The sequence below is a fragment of the Elephantulus edwardii genome, unplaced genomic scaffold, assembly GCF_000299155.1.
Source record: "Elephantulus edwardii isolate Elephantulus edwardi_28Jun2011 unplaced genomic scaffold, EleEdw1.0 scaffold00297, whole genome shotgun sequence".
Classification (NCBI taxonomy): Eukaryota; Metazoa; Chordata; class Mammalia; order Macroscelidea; family Macroscelididae; genus Elephantulus; species Elephantulus edwardii.
The window spans coordinates 174,208-190,715 of record NW_006400047.1 but is presented as its reverse complement, the minus strand read 5'-3'; the positions used below and the strand labels follow the sequence as shown (position 1 = coordinate 190,715).

General features: G+C 41.0%; 2 protein-coding genes across 2 annotated transcripts in view; one reads left to right on the top strand and one right to left on the bottom strand.

Annotated features, from left to right (window-relative positions):
* SNX30 (sorting nexin family member 30) overlaps nucleotides 1–16,508 on the top strand; it is a 133,925-nt gene that overhangs the window by 29,595 nt on the left and 87,822 nt on the right. The window lies entirely within an intron of this gene.
* On the bottom strand, nucleotides 9,524–10,312 carry LOC102867940 (eukaryotic translation initiation factor 3 subunit J-like). Its single transcript, XM_006900839.1, has one exon. It carries the CDS (start codon nucleotides 10,297–10,299, stop codon nucleotides 9,526–9,528), a length of 774 nt encoding a protein of 257 aa, XP_006900901.1. The 5' UTR covers nucleotides 10,300–10,312; the 3' UTR covers nucleotides 9,524–9,525.

Sequence of the window (16,508 nt, the reverse complement as noted above, 5' to 3'; positions counted from 1 at the left end):
AGCACAGAATTGCAGACAGAGTGGTACCAATCATTTTAAGTGGCATTCTGGCTGGCTTGGGAACTTGGGCCTGTGGAGGTGTCCATATTAGCAGCTCTTTGTTAAGAAAGGTACAGTCTCCACTTTGTTCTTTATATCCTCCTGAGAATCAGAGGAGCCATTCCCCTTGCCCCACACCAGGTGGTTGACAGTGTTCTCCTGCTTGTACCAGCTCCACTTAAGGCCAAGCCCATGCCAATTTATTGGTGCCTGGAATGTGTACATGGCTGTACACCCAGAGACCCACATCAAGAGCTGCATCGGGATTGGTTTGTACTGTACTTGGATACAAACAGCCCCTGAAGTAGTGGGGGCATCACTTCTTACTGAGGCCCTTTTCTGTCACTGGACATTGTTGGGGGTTCCCTGCTTACCACACACCACAAGCCACAGACAGCCACACCCAGAACATACCTCCTCCAAGAAGTGCACCATCTTTGGACACCTCCAATTGGCTGTGACTGTCAGCTCATAATAGCTTCCTCTGCCTGGGTGTCTTCTTCCAAACCCTGGACTGGCAAGGACAGAATCTCCAGCCAGGCCGACTACCCTAGAATCCTAAGAGGCCAGCAGAAACTCTTTCCCAGGCTGGATGCCCAGCCCTTCAACACCCCAAGACTGGAAGTTCCTCTTAGCCCAGCTTACTTCTTGGAACCTTAACCATCTGTCAAAGCAGACCTGATTGTGTACCCTCACCTCAAACATCTGTTGGAGCAGCAGACAACTGTCCCTGACCAGACAACTTGCCTCCACCCACAAGAACAGTGGCAGAGAGCACCAGTAACGTGCCCCGCTTACCCTCTTCCAAGGTCTGTTGCGATTATTTCCTGTAGCTTCTTGGATTTTGGTGTGCATTACATTTTATCCTTTTTTGTTATTTTGGGGATGATGGTATAGTTTTCATCCCTTCTGTGTTCTCCCTGCTTTTTTTCCTTTCCCTTATTGAACTTCCCTCCTGCTCGCACGCACGATCTCTCTCTCTCCTCCCCCCCCTTCCCTCCTTTTTAATGCTTTTTTATTTTGGCAGCAGCCAACCACACATAGGCCTCCTGCAGTTATACGCAAAGGGCTGGAGTAATGACCAGCTCTTGCCTCACCTGACCAAGACAAGGCTGCAGCTGACACTAGCCCAGTCGGCCCTCAACTGCATTGTGCAAACTGAGAACTGCACACCTCCAATGCTCTGTCAGATCCACCAGAAGACAGGAGGTGAAACACTAACAATTACCAAAGTAGCAGGTAGTGCAATACACTTGCACGGCTTTATCAGATATGTCAAACCAATATAATAAAAAGACAAGAATACCACAGTGTCTCAGAGACAACAGATAATTTCATCTTGCTCAAAAAATTAGCAATTAGATGTCAGCAAAAAAGGGCCAGAAAACTTTTTAGAGGAAGAAAAGTTATTGGAACTTCTGATAAGGAATTTAGAGGAATGACTTGTTAAATCAGTCTCTTATGGATGTACTGAGAAAAATGTAGAAATCATAGAGCTTTCTGGTTTTTTCTGCCTTTTATTTATTCATTGTTGTACATTTTCTCCCCATCTCATCACTCCCCCACACCCATCTCACACTGCAATACACCCCTTGTTCCAGGTTGTTCTCATACATATAATGCATAATCATATATTCCTTTCAGACAGTTAATCCTCTCTTCTGTTCTAATACAATGTTCATTATCGGTCCATTCTTTTCCCATTTCCTTCCCCAACCCCACCCCCATGTTTGTCCTGTTTTACAACAGTAGTGTTATGTAGTATTTGTCCTTTTGTTACAGAGATCTTGAGGATGGCACAGGCTAGGGCAGGGTACAGATGTGTTGTTTGTAGAGTTGTTATGAATCATAGTCAACTAGACAGCACCTAACAACATTAGTATAAAATTCAGAATGTAATAGAATTATCTGGTGAAAACCCTTCAGTGCTAAGACCGTTATCCTTCTTCCCTGACAGGGTTACTAGTTTCTGAAGAATCTTTCCAAAGATATATTTTACGCATAAATAAAAAGGGCATACATGTTTGTTTTAACTCAAATGGTGGTATGTCTTAAATGCTGCTTTGTGTATTATTTTGCACTTAATCCTGCACCTTGGAGACTCTGACATATTGTACGCAGGATTCTCCTCCTTTGCTTCCATTCCTTGCTTATTTTTAATGATTGTTTCGTATTTCATTGCTGTAGTTGGGTCAGCATTTGTAGTCACTGGGAAGCCTGTGCTTATGATTCCTGCTCAAGTGAATTTCATCATATCTCTAGAGTCTTCTTTAATTTATTCTTCATAAAATAATGAAGTAAGGCATTCTTTCCTAGTTTTTTGTTGACGAGAGTATACTTAGTGTTCCCTTTATTCTTAAATGTAGGAAATTTACCACACTGCTGATATTTAGATCTATATTCTTCTTTGATTTTTCTCATGAAACCAAATGTACCTTTTCAATGTGATGCTGCTTCAATATGCTTTTCAATGACCAGTCTCTCTCCTTCTCTCTTTTCTAGAGAACTTTATAGGTATTTGGATATTAGTCTGTTCTTCTTATTTGTGTCAACATTTCTTGTCTCATTTACGACATTTTATTTTTACTTGGTATTTTGGCAGATTTCCATGACAGGCTGCTCCTTGGAGTCAAGGATTCTGAAGCTCTGTCTGACATACTTTGGACATGTTGTAAGGTGCATCAGTCCTTGAAGAGGGATGTCATGCTTGGGAGGGTGGAGGGACAGAGCAGGAGGGAAGACCCTCGATGAGATGGATTGGTTTCATCACTGGGATAGTGGGGATAGGTGTGTCGGAGACAAGAAGAATGGCAAGGGATACTGCAGGGTTTAGGGCTATTGTACATAGGGTCACTATGAGTTGCAGGCAACTTGATGGCACATAACAACAACATCATGCCGTTCTTTGCCTATTTTTCTGTTTAACTTAAATGTAAGCTTGTTTATTTTTGCTTTAGCAAACACTAAACATGTTTAAACATCTTCTCCTAAATATTGTGGTTAGCCTATGATTCTATACAGTAAACTTTTGGTCTGTCTGCAGTGATTTTATTGGAATGAAGTGGGGAAGGAGTATGTGAGAACAGACCTTCGGAATTGCGCTCTCTATATAAAGGCTTTCTGCCAGGGTGTATGCGGCTAGTAACAGCCAATAGTCAGGATAGACCTTTCTCAGTTGTGGAAATGGGAAAAGAATTATCCTGCAGATTGAGAATTTCACAGCTGTTAAAAAAAATCAACTATTTCCTCTTTAAGTTGCACTGAAAGCTCAGCACTCCACAGTCTTTTAATCACTGCACCTATATTCCTTTTGCCAGCTTTAAATCACAGTCTCTGTATGACGGCTTCCTCCCCCCCTCCCCTGTAAATTTGATCTTGTCTGTTATATCATTTCCAGAAATTCCTCAAGGATTTTTTGTTTGTTGTTTGATGTCATCCATCCCTGTTTTCTGGCCTTTATATGGATTTGCTCTTATTTTTATATTTCTTCATTTATTTCCCTGGAAAGTGGCAAGACATGAGAGTCCCACATAGGACTTAGATCCCAATTTAGTGGGCTAAGTATAGGCCACAACTTTTCCCTTCAGTAGTTTATTTTTGTTGTTGTTGCTAAGAGTATACATCAATTCAGCTGTATCTACATCTAAAATTCAGTGACATTGATTGTTGTTGTATACCAGAGTCAGAATCGACTCATAGCTACCCTTCCAATGTGTTTTCAGAGCAGTTAATCGCTCGGGAGGAGATTGCCCCTCCTTCTCCCTCCGAGCAGCTGGTGGCCTCTAACCCTGTGCCTTTGGGATTCAGTGCAGCTTCTTGCCACTAGACCACCAGAGCTCACATTGATTACATTCTCTAAATTATGCAGTCTATTCTCACCCTCCTTTTTGAGTTGTTCTTCACCTGTTAATATAAACTCACTGCCTCTTAAGTTTCCTATTTTATTTTTCGGGTAGCTATTGCCAGTATGCTGCCATTTATATCTTAAAAGGAGCTCTCTGCTCAAAGCAAACCTTTTTTTATCCAAACTCACTGCTGTGAGTTGGTTCTGACACATGGCAACCCTCCATGAGTTTCTGAAACTGTAAATTGCAACTGGTGGAGACTGCCTGTCTTTCTCCGAGGCTACTGGTGGATCTGAACTCTACTGCCTTTGAGTTAACGGGCAGCCCATTACAGAGTATACCACCATTGCTTAGGCAAGCTACGTGATTGCGTGCTTTTAACAGTGGTTGAGGGCATATTTTTGGGTTAAGGTTTATCTCAGGGGAATAGTTCCAGGATTTTGTTGTTGTTGTTGTTGTATACTGTTGAGTTGAAACTGAGTCATAACTGGCCTTCTAGTGGCTTTTCAGAGGCTGTAAATTGTACAGGAGGAGATTGCCCATCTTTCTCCCTAGGGGCAGCTGGTGGATTCAACCTGCCTACCTTTGGGTTGGCAGTAGAGTTTCTTACCCACTAGGCCACCAGAGATCCCTTTTAGGAGTTTAGCAAACATTAATGGCTTCAGAAAATCTAGATCACGTGAGAATTTCAAACTACTTTCTGCGTTCTTTTCCCTTTTGATCAAGATTCTTCAGTAGAATCTTTGATCAAAATGTTAGTAATGGTAGTGAGGCACCATGCAGTTCTTCTGGTCCCGTGGCAGCTGCACATTTCATTTCCTCTTCCTGTTCCTACCTCTCCTTCCTCTGTTGCGTTAGGTGAAGAGGTCAATTATTGTGTCTTGGTGACTGCTCCCAAGCTTTTCAGTTCAGACACTGCTAACAAGGAGGTAGCATTGTACAAGCTGTTAGGCCAGTTAACTGAAATGTTGCATGAAACCATGTAAAAGTTTAAAGAAAGGAACTCAGAAGCGTTTGCTTGTATACAAGTAGTCTCAGCAAATACTTTTTGTTTATATATCTGTCTATCATACAGCTTTTGCCCATTCAGCTTTTTTACAGGTGTACAACTTAACTGATGCGTGAAGTTCAAAACTGCCAGCTGCTCTGCCAAAGAAGGAAGGCAGTTTCTTCCGGTGTGATTAACTGCCTCTCAAAACCTGCTGGAGGGTCAGCTGTGGGTCAGCTCTGACCCCACAGTACTTAGCAACAACTTATTAATAGCAATTACATTAATTACATTAGTTGCATGTGCAACCCTGTTTGTAATCATTGTCAGTTTTTCCCATCAGTGTCAACTGCAACTCAGCACTCCACCAGCAGTTACTTCGAGCTTTCCTCTTCCCTTTTCTGTGCCAGTTGCAGTCTCAGAAACCTGCTGAAGGGTCAGCTATGAGTCCGTGCCAACTAACTGGCAATGAACCTTCTCAACCAAGCTTTGTTATTTTCTGCTTATGTTCTTTTTATTTTTCCTAAGTTGTAGCCATTCTGATGGGAGTGAAAGGCTATATATCTCATTGTGGATTTGATTTGCACCTCTCTGATAGCTTATGGCTTTGAGCATTTTCCATGTACTTGGCGACTTGCTTTGGTGGAATGTCTAAGTCCTTTGCTCATTTTGTGGCTGAGTTATTTGGTATTTTGTTATTAAATTGTTGAAGTTCTTCATTACTTCTCCCTGGAAGGACTGTGACAGTCTCTTTAACTAATTTCCCCCTTAGTTGTTCTTTTTCTGTATAATTTTTTTGGATGCACTAGTAAAAAAATTATTATGGTGGCAAAATATGAAGACATTGCTTAAACACTGGATGCTGGTCAATACTATTTTTATAGTCCTAATCATAGTCCTAAATTAATCCAATTCCTTTAGGAATGAAAGTTTTCCTGCATAATTTTAATAATAAAAACAGCTTATAAAGTGAATGTTTGCTTTTAACTGTTAATTCGCTGCTGTGTAGCATGCTCTTGCTGTTAGTTGTGTTTGTGTCAGTGCTGACTTATGGTGACCCTCTCTGTGCTAAGTTGAATTGTTGCATGTGGTTGTCAACACTGTGACCCTTTAGGAAGCAGATCACCAGGCCTGTCTTCCCAGGCACCCCTGGATGGATTTCAGTTGCCAACCTTTTGGATAATAGATGAGCAATTAACTTATGTGTTACCCATGTATTTCACCTAACACCCTGACAATTACTCACTGCCATTAAGCTGATGGTGACCCTCCGTTAGATTTCTAAGGTTATAAATCTAAGATTCTAAGGTTATAAGAGAAGACCGCCTTACTTTTGTTTTGTAGACTAACTGGTGGATTTGAACCAACACACTTAAGCCCCCCAAATTAAGTAGGTTAAAATAGAAGTTCTTTTATTAGCTTTTATAGTTCTTTTGGTTGACTGACTTCAGCTATGTGGTTCTCACCTGGAATCGCACTGCAATTACAGGCAGACATTGACTGGTGCTGTGGTCATCTGTGGGCTACCTGCTCAAAATGACTCGACCATGACTCGCAGTTAACTATTGACTAGTGTCCCTACACATGGCATCGCTGTGTGACTTTAGCTTCTCACTGCATGATAGATAGATTCCTTTAGCTTCTCACTGCATGATAGATTGATTCCTGGACGGGGTGTCCCTACAATGATTCTTCTAAGAGACAGGAAATTGAAGCTGCTAGGCCTTCTTCTAAGAGACAGGAAATTGAAGCTGCTAGGCCATTTAAAGGCTGTGTCCAGAATTGGCACAGTACCACTTTTTTTTATTATTTTTTTAAAATTTTTTTTGTATTATTTTTACGTGTACCATCAAATCAGATCTGACTGGTAAAGGAGGAGATTGCCCCCTCTTTCTCCAGCAGAGCATCTGGTGGATTTGAACCACGTACCTCTGGGATTGCAGTGCAGCGTCTTGCCACTAGGCCACCAGAGCTCCCTTGGCACAGTATCACTTTTGTCACATTCTCTTCATCAGAGTAAGCTTAAGGCCTTTCCATATTTAATAGGGTGGGTTGGTAGACTCTTGAGGGGAAAGTGATCAGGTCATACTGCAGACATATAGAATGGGAGATAGTGATGGTGGTGGTGTTATGTGACTTTGAGTTGCCTTCAACTCATGGTGACCGTATGTACGACACCCTAAACCCTGCTCTATATTGTGCAAATCTTATTGCCTCTTACACATCTACCCTGATTATCCCAGTCACTGAATCAATCCACCTCATAGAGGGTCTTCCTCTCTTGTGCTGTCCCTCCACCCTCCTAAGCATGATGTCTTTCTCCAAGGACTGGACCCTCCTTGAAACATGTCTAAAGTATGTCAAATGAAGCTTCTGAATCCTTTCCTCCAAGGAGCAGCCTGATTTAACCCTCTCCAGACTAAGGGCTGCCTGATACAGGCCATGGTTTTTGCAATCACTTGTTATGCATCAGAGAGTTGGACAATGACTAGGGAGGATAGAAGGAGAATTGACACTTTTCAGCTGTGGTGCTGGAGAAGAGTATTGAATGTACCATGGATTGTCAAGAAAACAAACAGATTTATCCTAGAGAGGGTTAAACCAGGCTACTCCTTGGAGGCAAGGATTCTGGGGCTTCGTCTGACATACTTTGGACATGTTGTAAGGAGGGCCCAGTCCTTGGACATCATGCTTGGTAGGGTAGAGGGTCAGTGCAGGAGGGGAAGACTCTCTATGAGGTGGATTGATTCAGTGACTGGGGTAATCGGGTTGGGTGTGTCAGAGGCAATGTGATTGGCACAGGATAGTGCAGGGTTTAGGGCTGTTGTGCATAGGGTCGCTATGAGTTGCAAACGACTTCGACGGCGCATAACAACAACAACAACAATTTCCGAGGAGGAGATTGCCTATCTTTTCTCCTTTGGAATAACTTTTAGACCACTAGAGAGGCACCCCATCTTTGGGTTAACAGCACAACTCCGTACGGACTCCTACACCAGAGCTCTGTATACCATCAGTGCATGCATGTGTTTTGACAGACACACTTCAATCCATACCATCATCTGTTTTCTTTCTGTTTCTTACTCTATTCTCTCTTAGTCTGTAGCTTAAGTGAACACACAGGAAAAGGATTATTGATATTCATGGTTGATCTGTAAGAGCAAATGAGGAAGGGAGAGATGGGAGCTAGAGTTGGCGATCTGCCTTATGTAAGGAATTGGACCGAGCATGTCAAACAGGATTTTCTTTTATTTGATATTCTACAATATCAGCACTGCATGCTCTCGCGCTCTCTCTGTCTCTGTGTGTGTGTTTTGTTGTGACTGGTTAAATGATCTTAAAATATATGGGAAGAAAAGGAGTAAGGCAGTAATGTCCCAGCTAATGAAGAGGAGACACAGGACAGTATTACTTGTGATTATGCTCCCAAAGCTTTCAAATAGATGCTTACATTTAGAATATGTGGCCAAAATGATGATCTTGGTTGACGATGGGAGCTGACCACCTTTAGACTAGGGGGACTGAGTTTTTAGTCTGCAGATGGGAGCTTTGCTGGTTCTGCGTTCTTGAGGAGGCACCTACCAGGGGAGCATATGTTTGCATGGCAGGTGTGCCCGTCTGTCTGTGTGCATAAACATGTACACGTGTGTGCCTAAGGAGGCAGAATTGGGGTAGAAGGCAAGCCCTGTCCTTGCCCAAATCTTTGATTAAAAAGGGAAGACCGTGAATTCTGCTTGGCACAGTCTGAAGGAAGATATTCCATGTCTTAAAAAAAACAAACAGTGATAAAAAACCATCTATAATGTCTGAGTTTCCTGGTGGCAGATGGAAGGGGATTTTCAAGTCTCCTTGCACTTAGTGAAGCTATGACGTTTTTACCGAAATCCAAGGTAGAGTGAATTTCCTTGACTTCTCTGTCTGGACTCTTCCTTTGGTGTAGGAACGCCATTCTGCATAGAATTAAAGATAATCTTTGTGCCTAGCATCAATCAGTGCAGCATTGGCTCACTGCCTGTGTGTCCTCTGCTTCCTTGGATGATTTTTAAGGACAGTCTGCTTTCCTGTGCCTTGAACTTCATCGTAAGGTGAAATTCACTGGGTATAAATATTGGCGCCTGTCATTGTTCACAGCTCTCAGAAGAAATATTCTAGGGTCCTTGAAGATGAATTGATACAGGTAATGTATCCTGCCTCATTATCCTTGGCCTAGACATCGATGGTTCTAGTTATAAAGTCATCAGTGCTGGAGATTGAAGAAGAGGATACCATTTTTATCACCCACATTTTCTTACTAGTTAAGAACATTCAACCAGGAATAGAATCCCCGGACCATAGTGTTGCCATCCAGCCCATATTCCACCTCTTTGTTCAAAAATATTCCCTTGTTCTTTAAGCTTTGGAAAAGCCATTTTATCTTGTTGTTGTTATCCTAGATACCTTTTTTTAAAAAAAAATCTATAGTGTAGTATAGATGATGATGTAACTTTAGAACCAGAGGTGATCTTTTACATGTTTGCTAATATGAGAGAAATGATATCTTCCTTTCATTTTGCTGATTAATATTGATGTCAAACAATTATTTATTGACCATAGTTATATAATTTACTCATTTTTCTTTTATTTTAAAAATTTTATTATTATTATTATTTTTTTTCACATGAAGTCTTCATAGTCTTGTACATATCCTCCATCATAATCACCATAGTCTGCCAGATCATCTTTCATGGTAGCTTTTAATCCCCCTCCAGGAACCACACCTTTCTTCTTCTTTTTGGCTCTGCTTTGCTTTTCTTGCTTCTGTTTTTCACTGCAAAGCACAGTCAATGAATTGGTAATCTTTTTCAAGTCATCAATTTCCAACGAAATACACACATCTCGAACTAAGGCTTCTAAAAAGCTGGCATAATATAGTGACTTTTCATATTGTGTAATTTTATCTTTTAGTAATTTTCCAAACTCTGTGAAGTCATCTCTTGAAGATGGGTTCATCGCATCTATTCCATAAACTGTACTATTAACACCAAAAGTCTCTTTTGCTAATTCCAGATCTGCCTCTTCTTGTAATTTCTTTAGTCGAAGTTTATCTGCTAATTGTTCTTCTGGTGTCAGCATTTTAGGCTCTTCAGGTTCTTCTAGCCTCTTTTTAATTTCTTCTTGTCTTTTCTTTTGTTGCCGTTCCTTTTCTTTAATCTTTTCTGCTATTTTTTTCTTTTCTGAAATCTTTACTTCTGGTTTTTCTTCAGTTTCTTTTTTTTCTTCTTCATCATCATCATCCCAGTTATCCTTGACGTCTTCGTCCTCGTCCTTGCCTTCCCAGCGGTCCCCGCCGGCGGTGCCGCCGCCCCCCACCTTCCGCACTGGATCCTCCAGCGAGAACGTGTCCGCGTCCCAGGAATCGGAATCGCCTGCCGCCGCCGCCGCCGCCATCTCGGACCGGGTGTGTGAGCAAAATTTTATTATTTTTTTATGTGTGTACCATCAAATCAGATCTGACTGGTACAAGAGGAGATTGTCCCTCCTTTTCCAGCGAGCATTGGTGGATTCAAACCACATACCTCTGGGACTGCAGTGCAACTTCTTGCCACTAGGCCACCAGAGCTCCCTTCAATTTGTTTATTTTTTTTATGAGTTTCTTTAAATTTTTTATTTTTAAAACTCTTAATGTGTTAAACAACTTATTGTCATTTCTGTTCAAATAGGTTCTCTCAGCTTGCTATTTATATTTCCATTTTTATTACTTTCTCTTGACATGGAGGGAAAGAAAATGCAAACCTGCCAGACTTGCCATGGAGTCGGCTTTTGATTTTGAGTTTGGAAAGTTTTCCCCAATGACAACATTTTCCATGTTGCTTATCTAAAAGAGAGTTAAGTAAACAATGGCCTATACAAGCCAAATATGGCCATCCCTTGCTTTACACAGTCTCTGCCAGATTGCTAAACATGGGCTTTTTTATTATTTTTAATCTTGTTCTGCATTTTTCTCCTACTCTATCTAGCACCCTCAGTGATAGCCACCTACCATCCAGTTCTTCTGGTCCCAGGTTGGTGGAGGCTGGGGTCACATGGCCTGCCAGTCCTCTGGACCAGTTGTTTCCATGCATCTTTGATTTTCTTTGCTGTTGACAGAGTCGGTGCATTTTTGATCTTCTTTGTTCTGGACAGGGTCAGCACATATTTTGGAGACACAATTCAGGTCATAACACTCCCCATCAAAATTTATTGAATATTTTTTGCTACTAGGTAAGGTTTCATAGTTACTATATATTAGATCCTCAGATCTAATGATTTCATCAGTTTATGTCCAAATGAGTCATCAAGTCATGTGGACAGGATGTATATTAACCAAGCGGTCTCTGGAAATAAAACCCTTTGACGCCCTGCCTTAAAGGCTGAATGCTTAAGTTGACTGTTTCTGTCCATCCTAGTGTGTAAACACTCAGTTTAAAGGCAGTCCTCAACAGTGGGGTCTTGTTTTGTTTCCAGAGGCCTGTAGGAGATTGCTGATCACCAGATGGGTTGTTTGTTAATGTGTCTGGTTTATACTCTGTAGCTGGCTGGCTTTTAAAATCCTTAATAAGTAACTTGAGACATTTTTCTGATGTTGGTAGATCAGAAGTTTTATTCTTTTAAGAGACATTTATGAAGGATTGCTCAGGACTGGGTTCTTCTCCAGATACAGCAAGTGTTTTCAAGAGTTTAATGGATAGAAAGTTTAGTAGTAGAAGAGGATGGGATTCTCTGACCCAGCAGGACTGTGCGTTTGAGTAAATATCTTGTGACTAGGAAGAGGAGTGTGGAACTGTTCCCAGTCTCTACTCTGTAGTCTCGGGCCTGTGGTCCAGTATGCCTCTGCTTGTTACTAGTGATGCAACTTTGGGCTTATCATATAATCACTTTGAGCTTGTTCTCTTGGTAGTAAAACAGGGATGATAATGATTCCCTTATAGAGTTGATTTAAGAGAAAAATGAGACAGTGCATAAACTGATTTGTACAGAGTCTTGACCAGGTATGAGCTTAAAAAAAACCCACCCAAAGTCTCCCAAAAGAAACTTTATTCCCCCCTTGCTTAATTGAGAGCTTTATGTATAGATTTAAGGGAGATCTTTTAGTGTAGTCTATTGGAAGTTGTAGATTAATGTCCAAGTATAGACTGTTGTGTTCAGGTTTTGTAATATTTCTTAGTCCTATGGGTTTGTACTTTTTAAGGGTTTGGTGGTGTAGTGGTGCTAGAAGAGAGAGAGAGAGAGAGAGAGAATGAATATGAGTGTGTGTGTGTGTGTGTGTGTGTGTGTGTGTGTGAGTGAGTGAACATACGAGGTGCTTAGCTGTAATATATCCCTAACTACTCACCCTTTACCCTCTGCAAAGGTTGGGCTGAAGTGACTCAGGGAGAAACTAACCCTCACACTGGGAGTCAGACTCACCAGGCATGACAGCCTGAAGGCTGTTTGGGCATCTGGCATCCTTAATTTGACTAGTGCTACATTCCCCATGTGAGTCCCTGGTGAGTTCTGTTTTCACTTTGACTGTGGTAACTTGAGTGAGGTTTTTCTAAAGTAAAGGTGAGGTAAGCTCTCACGACGTTAAGAGACTATCAAGTTTCTAGGACCCAGATCACTAACCCTGGGCTTTTTTTTTATGATTTTGAGTGTCCTCAACTTAAGTCATCCCAGCAGGACTTGCTCTCTCATGTTGTGGCTGGACTCTGGATTTAAAGACAGTGCACAGGGCTGTTGAAACAGTTAAGCACTTGACTACTTGCCAGAAGGTTTGTGGTTCTAATCTATTTAGAGACTCTTGGAATATAGGCCTGATGACCTACATCTAATAGATTTTTGCTTTTGTTAGGTACCATCAAGTTAACCACCACGCTTAGTGACCATGTGGATAACAGTTACAAACGTTGCCCTATGTCCCTATGTAAATCTATCTTGAAGGTCATCTTCTTTTTCTATGGCCCTCTACTTTCCCCCACATGATGTCTTTTTTCAAGAACTAGCCCCTTCTGACAACATGCCCAAAGTATATATGGGGTGAGGGTCCACCATCCTGGCCTTCCACTTCCTCTGAGACAGACTTGTTTGGTTTTTTGGCAGTTAGTCCATAGGATACTCAGGACTCTTCTCCAGCTCCACAATTAAAAGGCATTGGTTCTTCTTTTTCTATCCTCATTCATTGTCCAATTTTCAGATGCATAGGAAGTAATTGACAAGACCATGATTGGATCCAGTCAGTTACAGCCTTGACAAGCCTGGAGCAGATCTGCTTTGTACATAGGCATTGGTGATGAGTTGGAATTGTGAAGACAATTATCAATAACGACTCAGGAATTTCTAATTCCTTGTAATGTGTCTTTGCTTGAAACATGATATCCCCCAATGTGGTCCATACTCTGTATTTTCCACTAAGGAAACATTGAACAGAGTATTCTTGGGCCATTTGACTTTAGCATTTACAGTACTCCTCATCTGTCCTTTCCTTTTTGTGGCATCTACCATCTCATTGAGGAACCACTTTGTGGGGAAAGGTGCCAGACAATTCCACTAGCTCTCTCTCTGTGCCTACCCTCTGTCTTGCTTTTCTTTCCTTTATTTATCCATGCTTTTTTTGGTCCCTGGAGTCTATTTAGATATGATTGCCACTTGGCTGCTTAAAAGCTTAGCCATTGCTAAGTCTAGAGTGCTCTTCAGATTCTTAAGCATATCATTTAAGTTCTCTCAGACTGTATTCCGGCTCATGTTCCACCCACGGTGACCAGAGTTTCCCAGACATGCCTTTCACTTGGCCCCAAAGCACTTTAACTGATAGGGTGTTTCATGCCAGGAACGTGGTTCTTTTCCATTGAGTGGCTCCTCAAAGTTTACAGAGAGTGTTTGTTCACAGATAGACGTTCTCTCCTGATCTCTCTGCAGCCTAATCACTGGGACTGACTGGTCTCACCATTTCCAGTTGCAGGTTGGTGAATGTGTGACTTCACTGCTTGTGGGAGAGCCTGACTTTAAACCCAGGCCTTCTACTATTCTGCAAAGCCCAGACTGCCCTCTCTAATGTTTTCCTTAGAGGCAAACATTACCCTGACTTTCTTTTAGGCTCTGGTATAGTGAGTTTCTTTTTATTCCATGTTGATCACATTATAGCATGTTGCTGTTCTGGGATCTCCGTGACACCTTTCATCACATCCCGATCCTAGATTTCTCAAAGAGATTCCTTACAAGCTTGCTTCCTTAAGCATTCAGAATTGTAGCTGGCATTTGGTGGGAATTCAGAAGGGGTTTGTTTGCATGAATATATGAATTAATAGTGGGGTTTTTAAATATCCTCTTAATCTGTGGTTTACTGGAGTATGTTGTTGATAGCCTTTGAGTCAAACAGGACTCATAGCGACCCTGTGAACAAAAGGCCTGAAGCCTTTCCTTAACTATTGACATTTATCAAAGTTCATAGAGCTTTCAGAGGCATTCTGTTTAGGAAGTAGATGCCACTCCAGTAATTAGGCTATTTAAAACTATTCTGGGAAACACCTATATTTTAAATTTTTAGAATAGAATGTTAATTATTTTATTCCCTCTGTCATCTCATAGAGACACAATCAAGCTTTTCCTTTTATAAAGAAAGCTGATAAAACATAATTATATGTATTATGGAAATGTAATATTTGAGCTAGATTTCCAGTGAACACAGCTGTACCTAGAAGAGACTTACAGGAATGATCTTTCTTAGATACACTTTAGGGCAGGGGAGGGGAGGTGTGGGGGGGAAAAAAAGAAAAGAAAAAAAGATCCACTTTAATCTGTCAGCACCTATCTTCCCAACACTTTAATGAAAAATATACTTAAGTCTAAACGCTGGACATTTATTTCTTCTATCATGAATGAAGTATAAATAAAAGCATCTTTAGAAATTGTTGCTGTTTATTGATAGCTTGCATATTGGCTACAAAACAAGCCCCCAATCTTCCTCATCTCGATAAATGCCCTGAAGCGACTGCTGTGCTGACCAATATTTGAGAATTTGTCTTGTTTCAGATTTTACCTCACACTACCTAGTTTATTTATCCACCAGTTGCTGCACAAGAAAGGATGGTCAGTCTCCTCCTGTGCTATTAACTGCCTCTGAAAACCCACTGGAGTGTCAGCTGTTGGGTCATTTCCAACTTGATGGCACACAACAAGAGCAACATAGTTTTAGGCAAATAGACATTATGGTTAAATTGTGTTCCAGCAAAGTGTATTTTGGAGTCCTAAATACACATTCCTAAAAAGGTCTCTGTACTTGTGAATGTAATGCAATTTCTGTAGATGCAATGTCATGTCATAGGATGTAATTTCTTTCCACAGTACAATTTAGCATGATATGATCAATCAATCGAGATCATATTCCTGGGCTATATAAAAAAATAGTATAGATACACACAAGTGCACACGCAAAGAAAGACAGGAGTCATGTGAGAAACAGAGTATCACCCTGATCTACCATCAGAGAAAAAAATTGGCATGATTGAGACCCTGCTTTGGATTTGTAGCCTTCAGGATGGTAAGAAAATGAATTTCTGTTCCTTAAAGCCACTCATTTGTGATATATTTGTTATAGACGATTAGGAAAGGAAGACATAGAGTTAGTAGATTTTTTCTTTTCATTCATTCTTGAAGCCTCTTCTTTTATTTATATCTGACCCTCTGCCTTTGTAATGACCTAACATCTCTCCACTTGCCTTTATTCCCTGAGCACATTCCTGAGCTCAAAATACCCATCAAAAGGGCACAACTATGGGTGACAATAAGTTAAACTCTTTTGGGTCATTCCTTCCTTCTTTTTTCCTTTGATTTTATCTTCCCTTGTTTGATAACTTTGGTTGGTTAACTGTACGGGGGACAAAAACCATCCACATTTAGGCTAAGTTATAGCAGTGCGAGTATGGCAATTAGACTGGGACAAACAGGTAGCCAGGTGAGCCATGAGCCTGGAGATCCATTTGTGATTTGGGGCACACAGTTCTTAAAAGCTTCTCACGGGAGCACCATGTGTTGGGTCTTGAGTTCCACAGAGGGCCATGCTCTAGGTACTTTATGGTAAGACAGAGTGCCAGATCAGCACCACATTCATTGCTTGATGCCACAAATCTAGTACAAATCTTATGCATCCAGTATAATATAAAGTGAAAAATTATTCAAGACATTTTCCCAGTTGAATAAAGGAATGCATTTTCTGATCATTTAGGAAATTCTCATCTCAACTCAATTTTACTTTTTGGTTGAAGACTTAAGAACATCTCGACCACTAAAGATAAAGGAATATGGGTGTGAGAAAGACACACACACACACTCACACCCCCCATGGAATAGGATAATACTCTACAAGAGGACAAGTAAATTTTGACATTTTGGGCTATCTCACAGAAATAAGAATGCATTTATATATTTTAATCTGTAGTGCTAATTTTCCTCCCACAAGTTTTTTTTTTAAATAAAAATTATTTTTTAGGGGAGCTCTGGCGCCCTACTGGCAAGGAGCTGCAACTACAATCCCAGAGGTGCATGGTTCGAATCCACCAGATGCTCTGCCGGGGAAGGAGGGACAATCTCCTCCTGTACCAGGCAGATCTGATTTGACGGTACATTCACACAAAAATAATAAA

Bases quoted from the DNA above. Each gene is read 5' to 3' on its own strand.
- LOC102867940 (XM_006900839.1), bottom strand. From the start codon at position 10,299: ATGGCGGCGGCGGCGGCGGCAGGCGATTCCGATTCCTGGGACGCGGAC.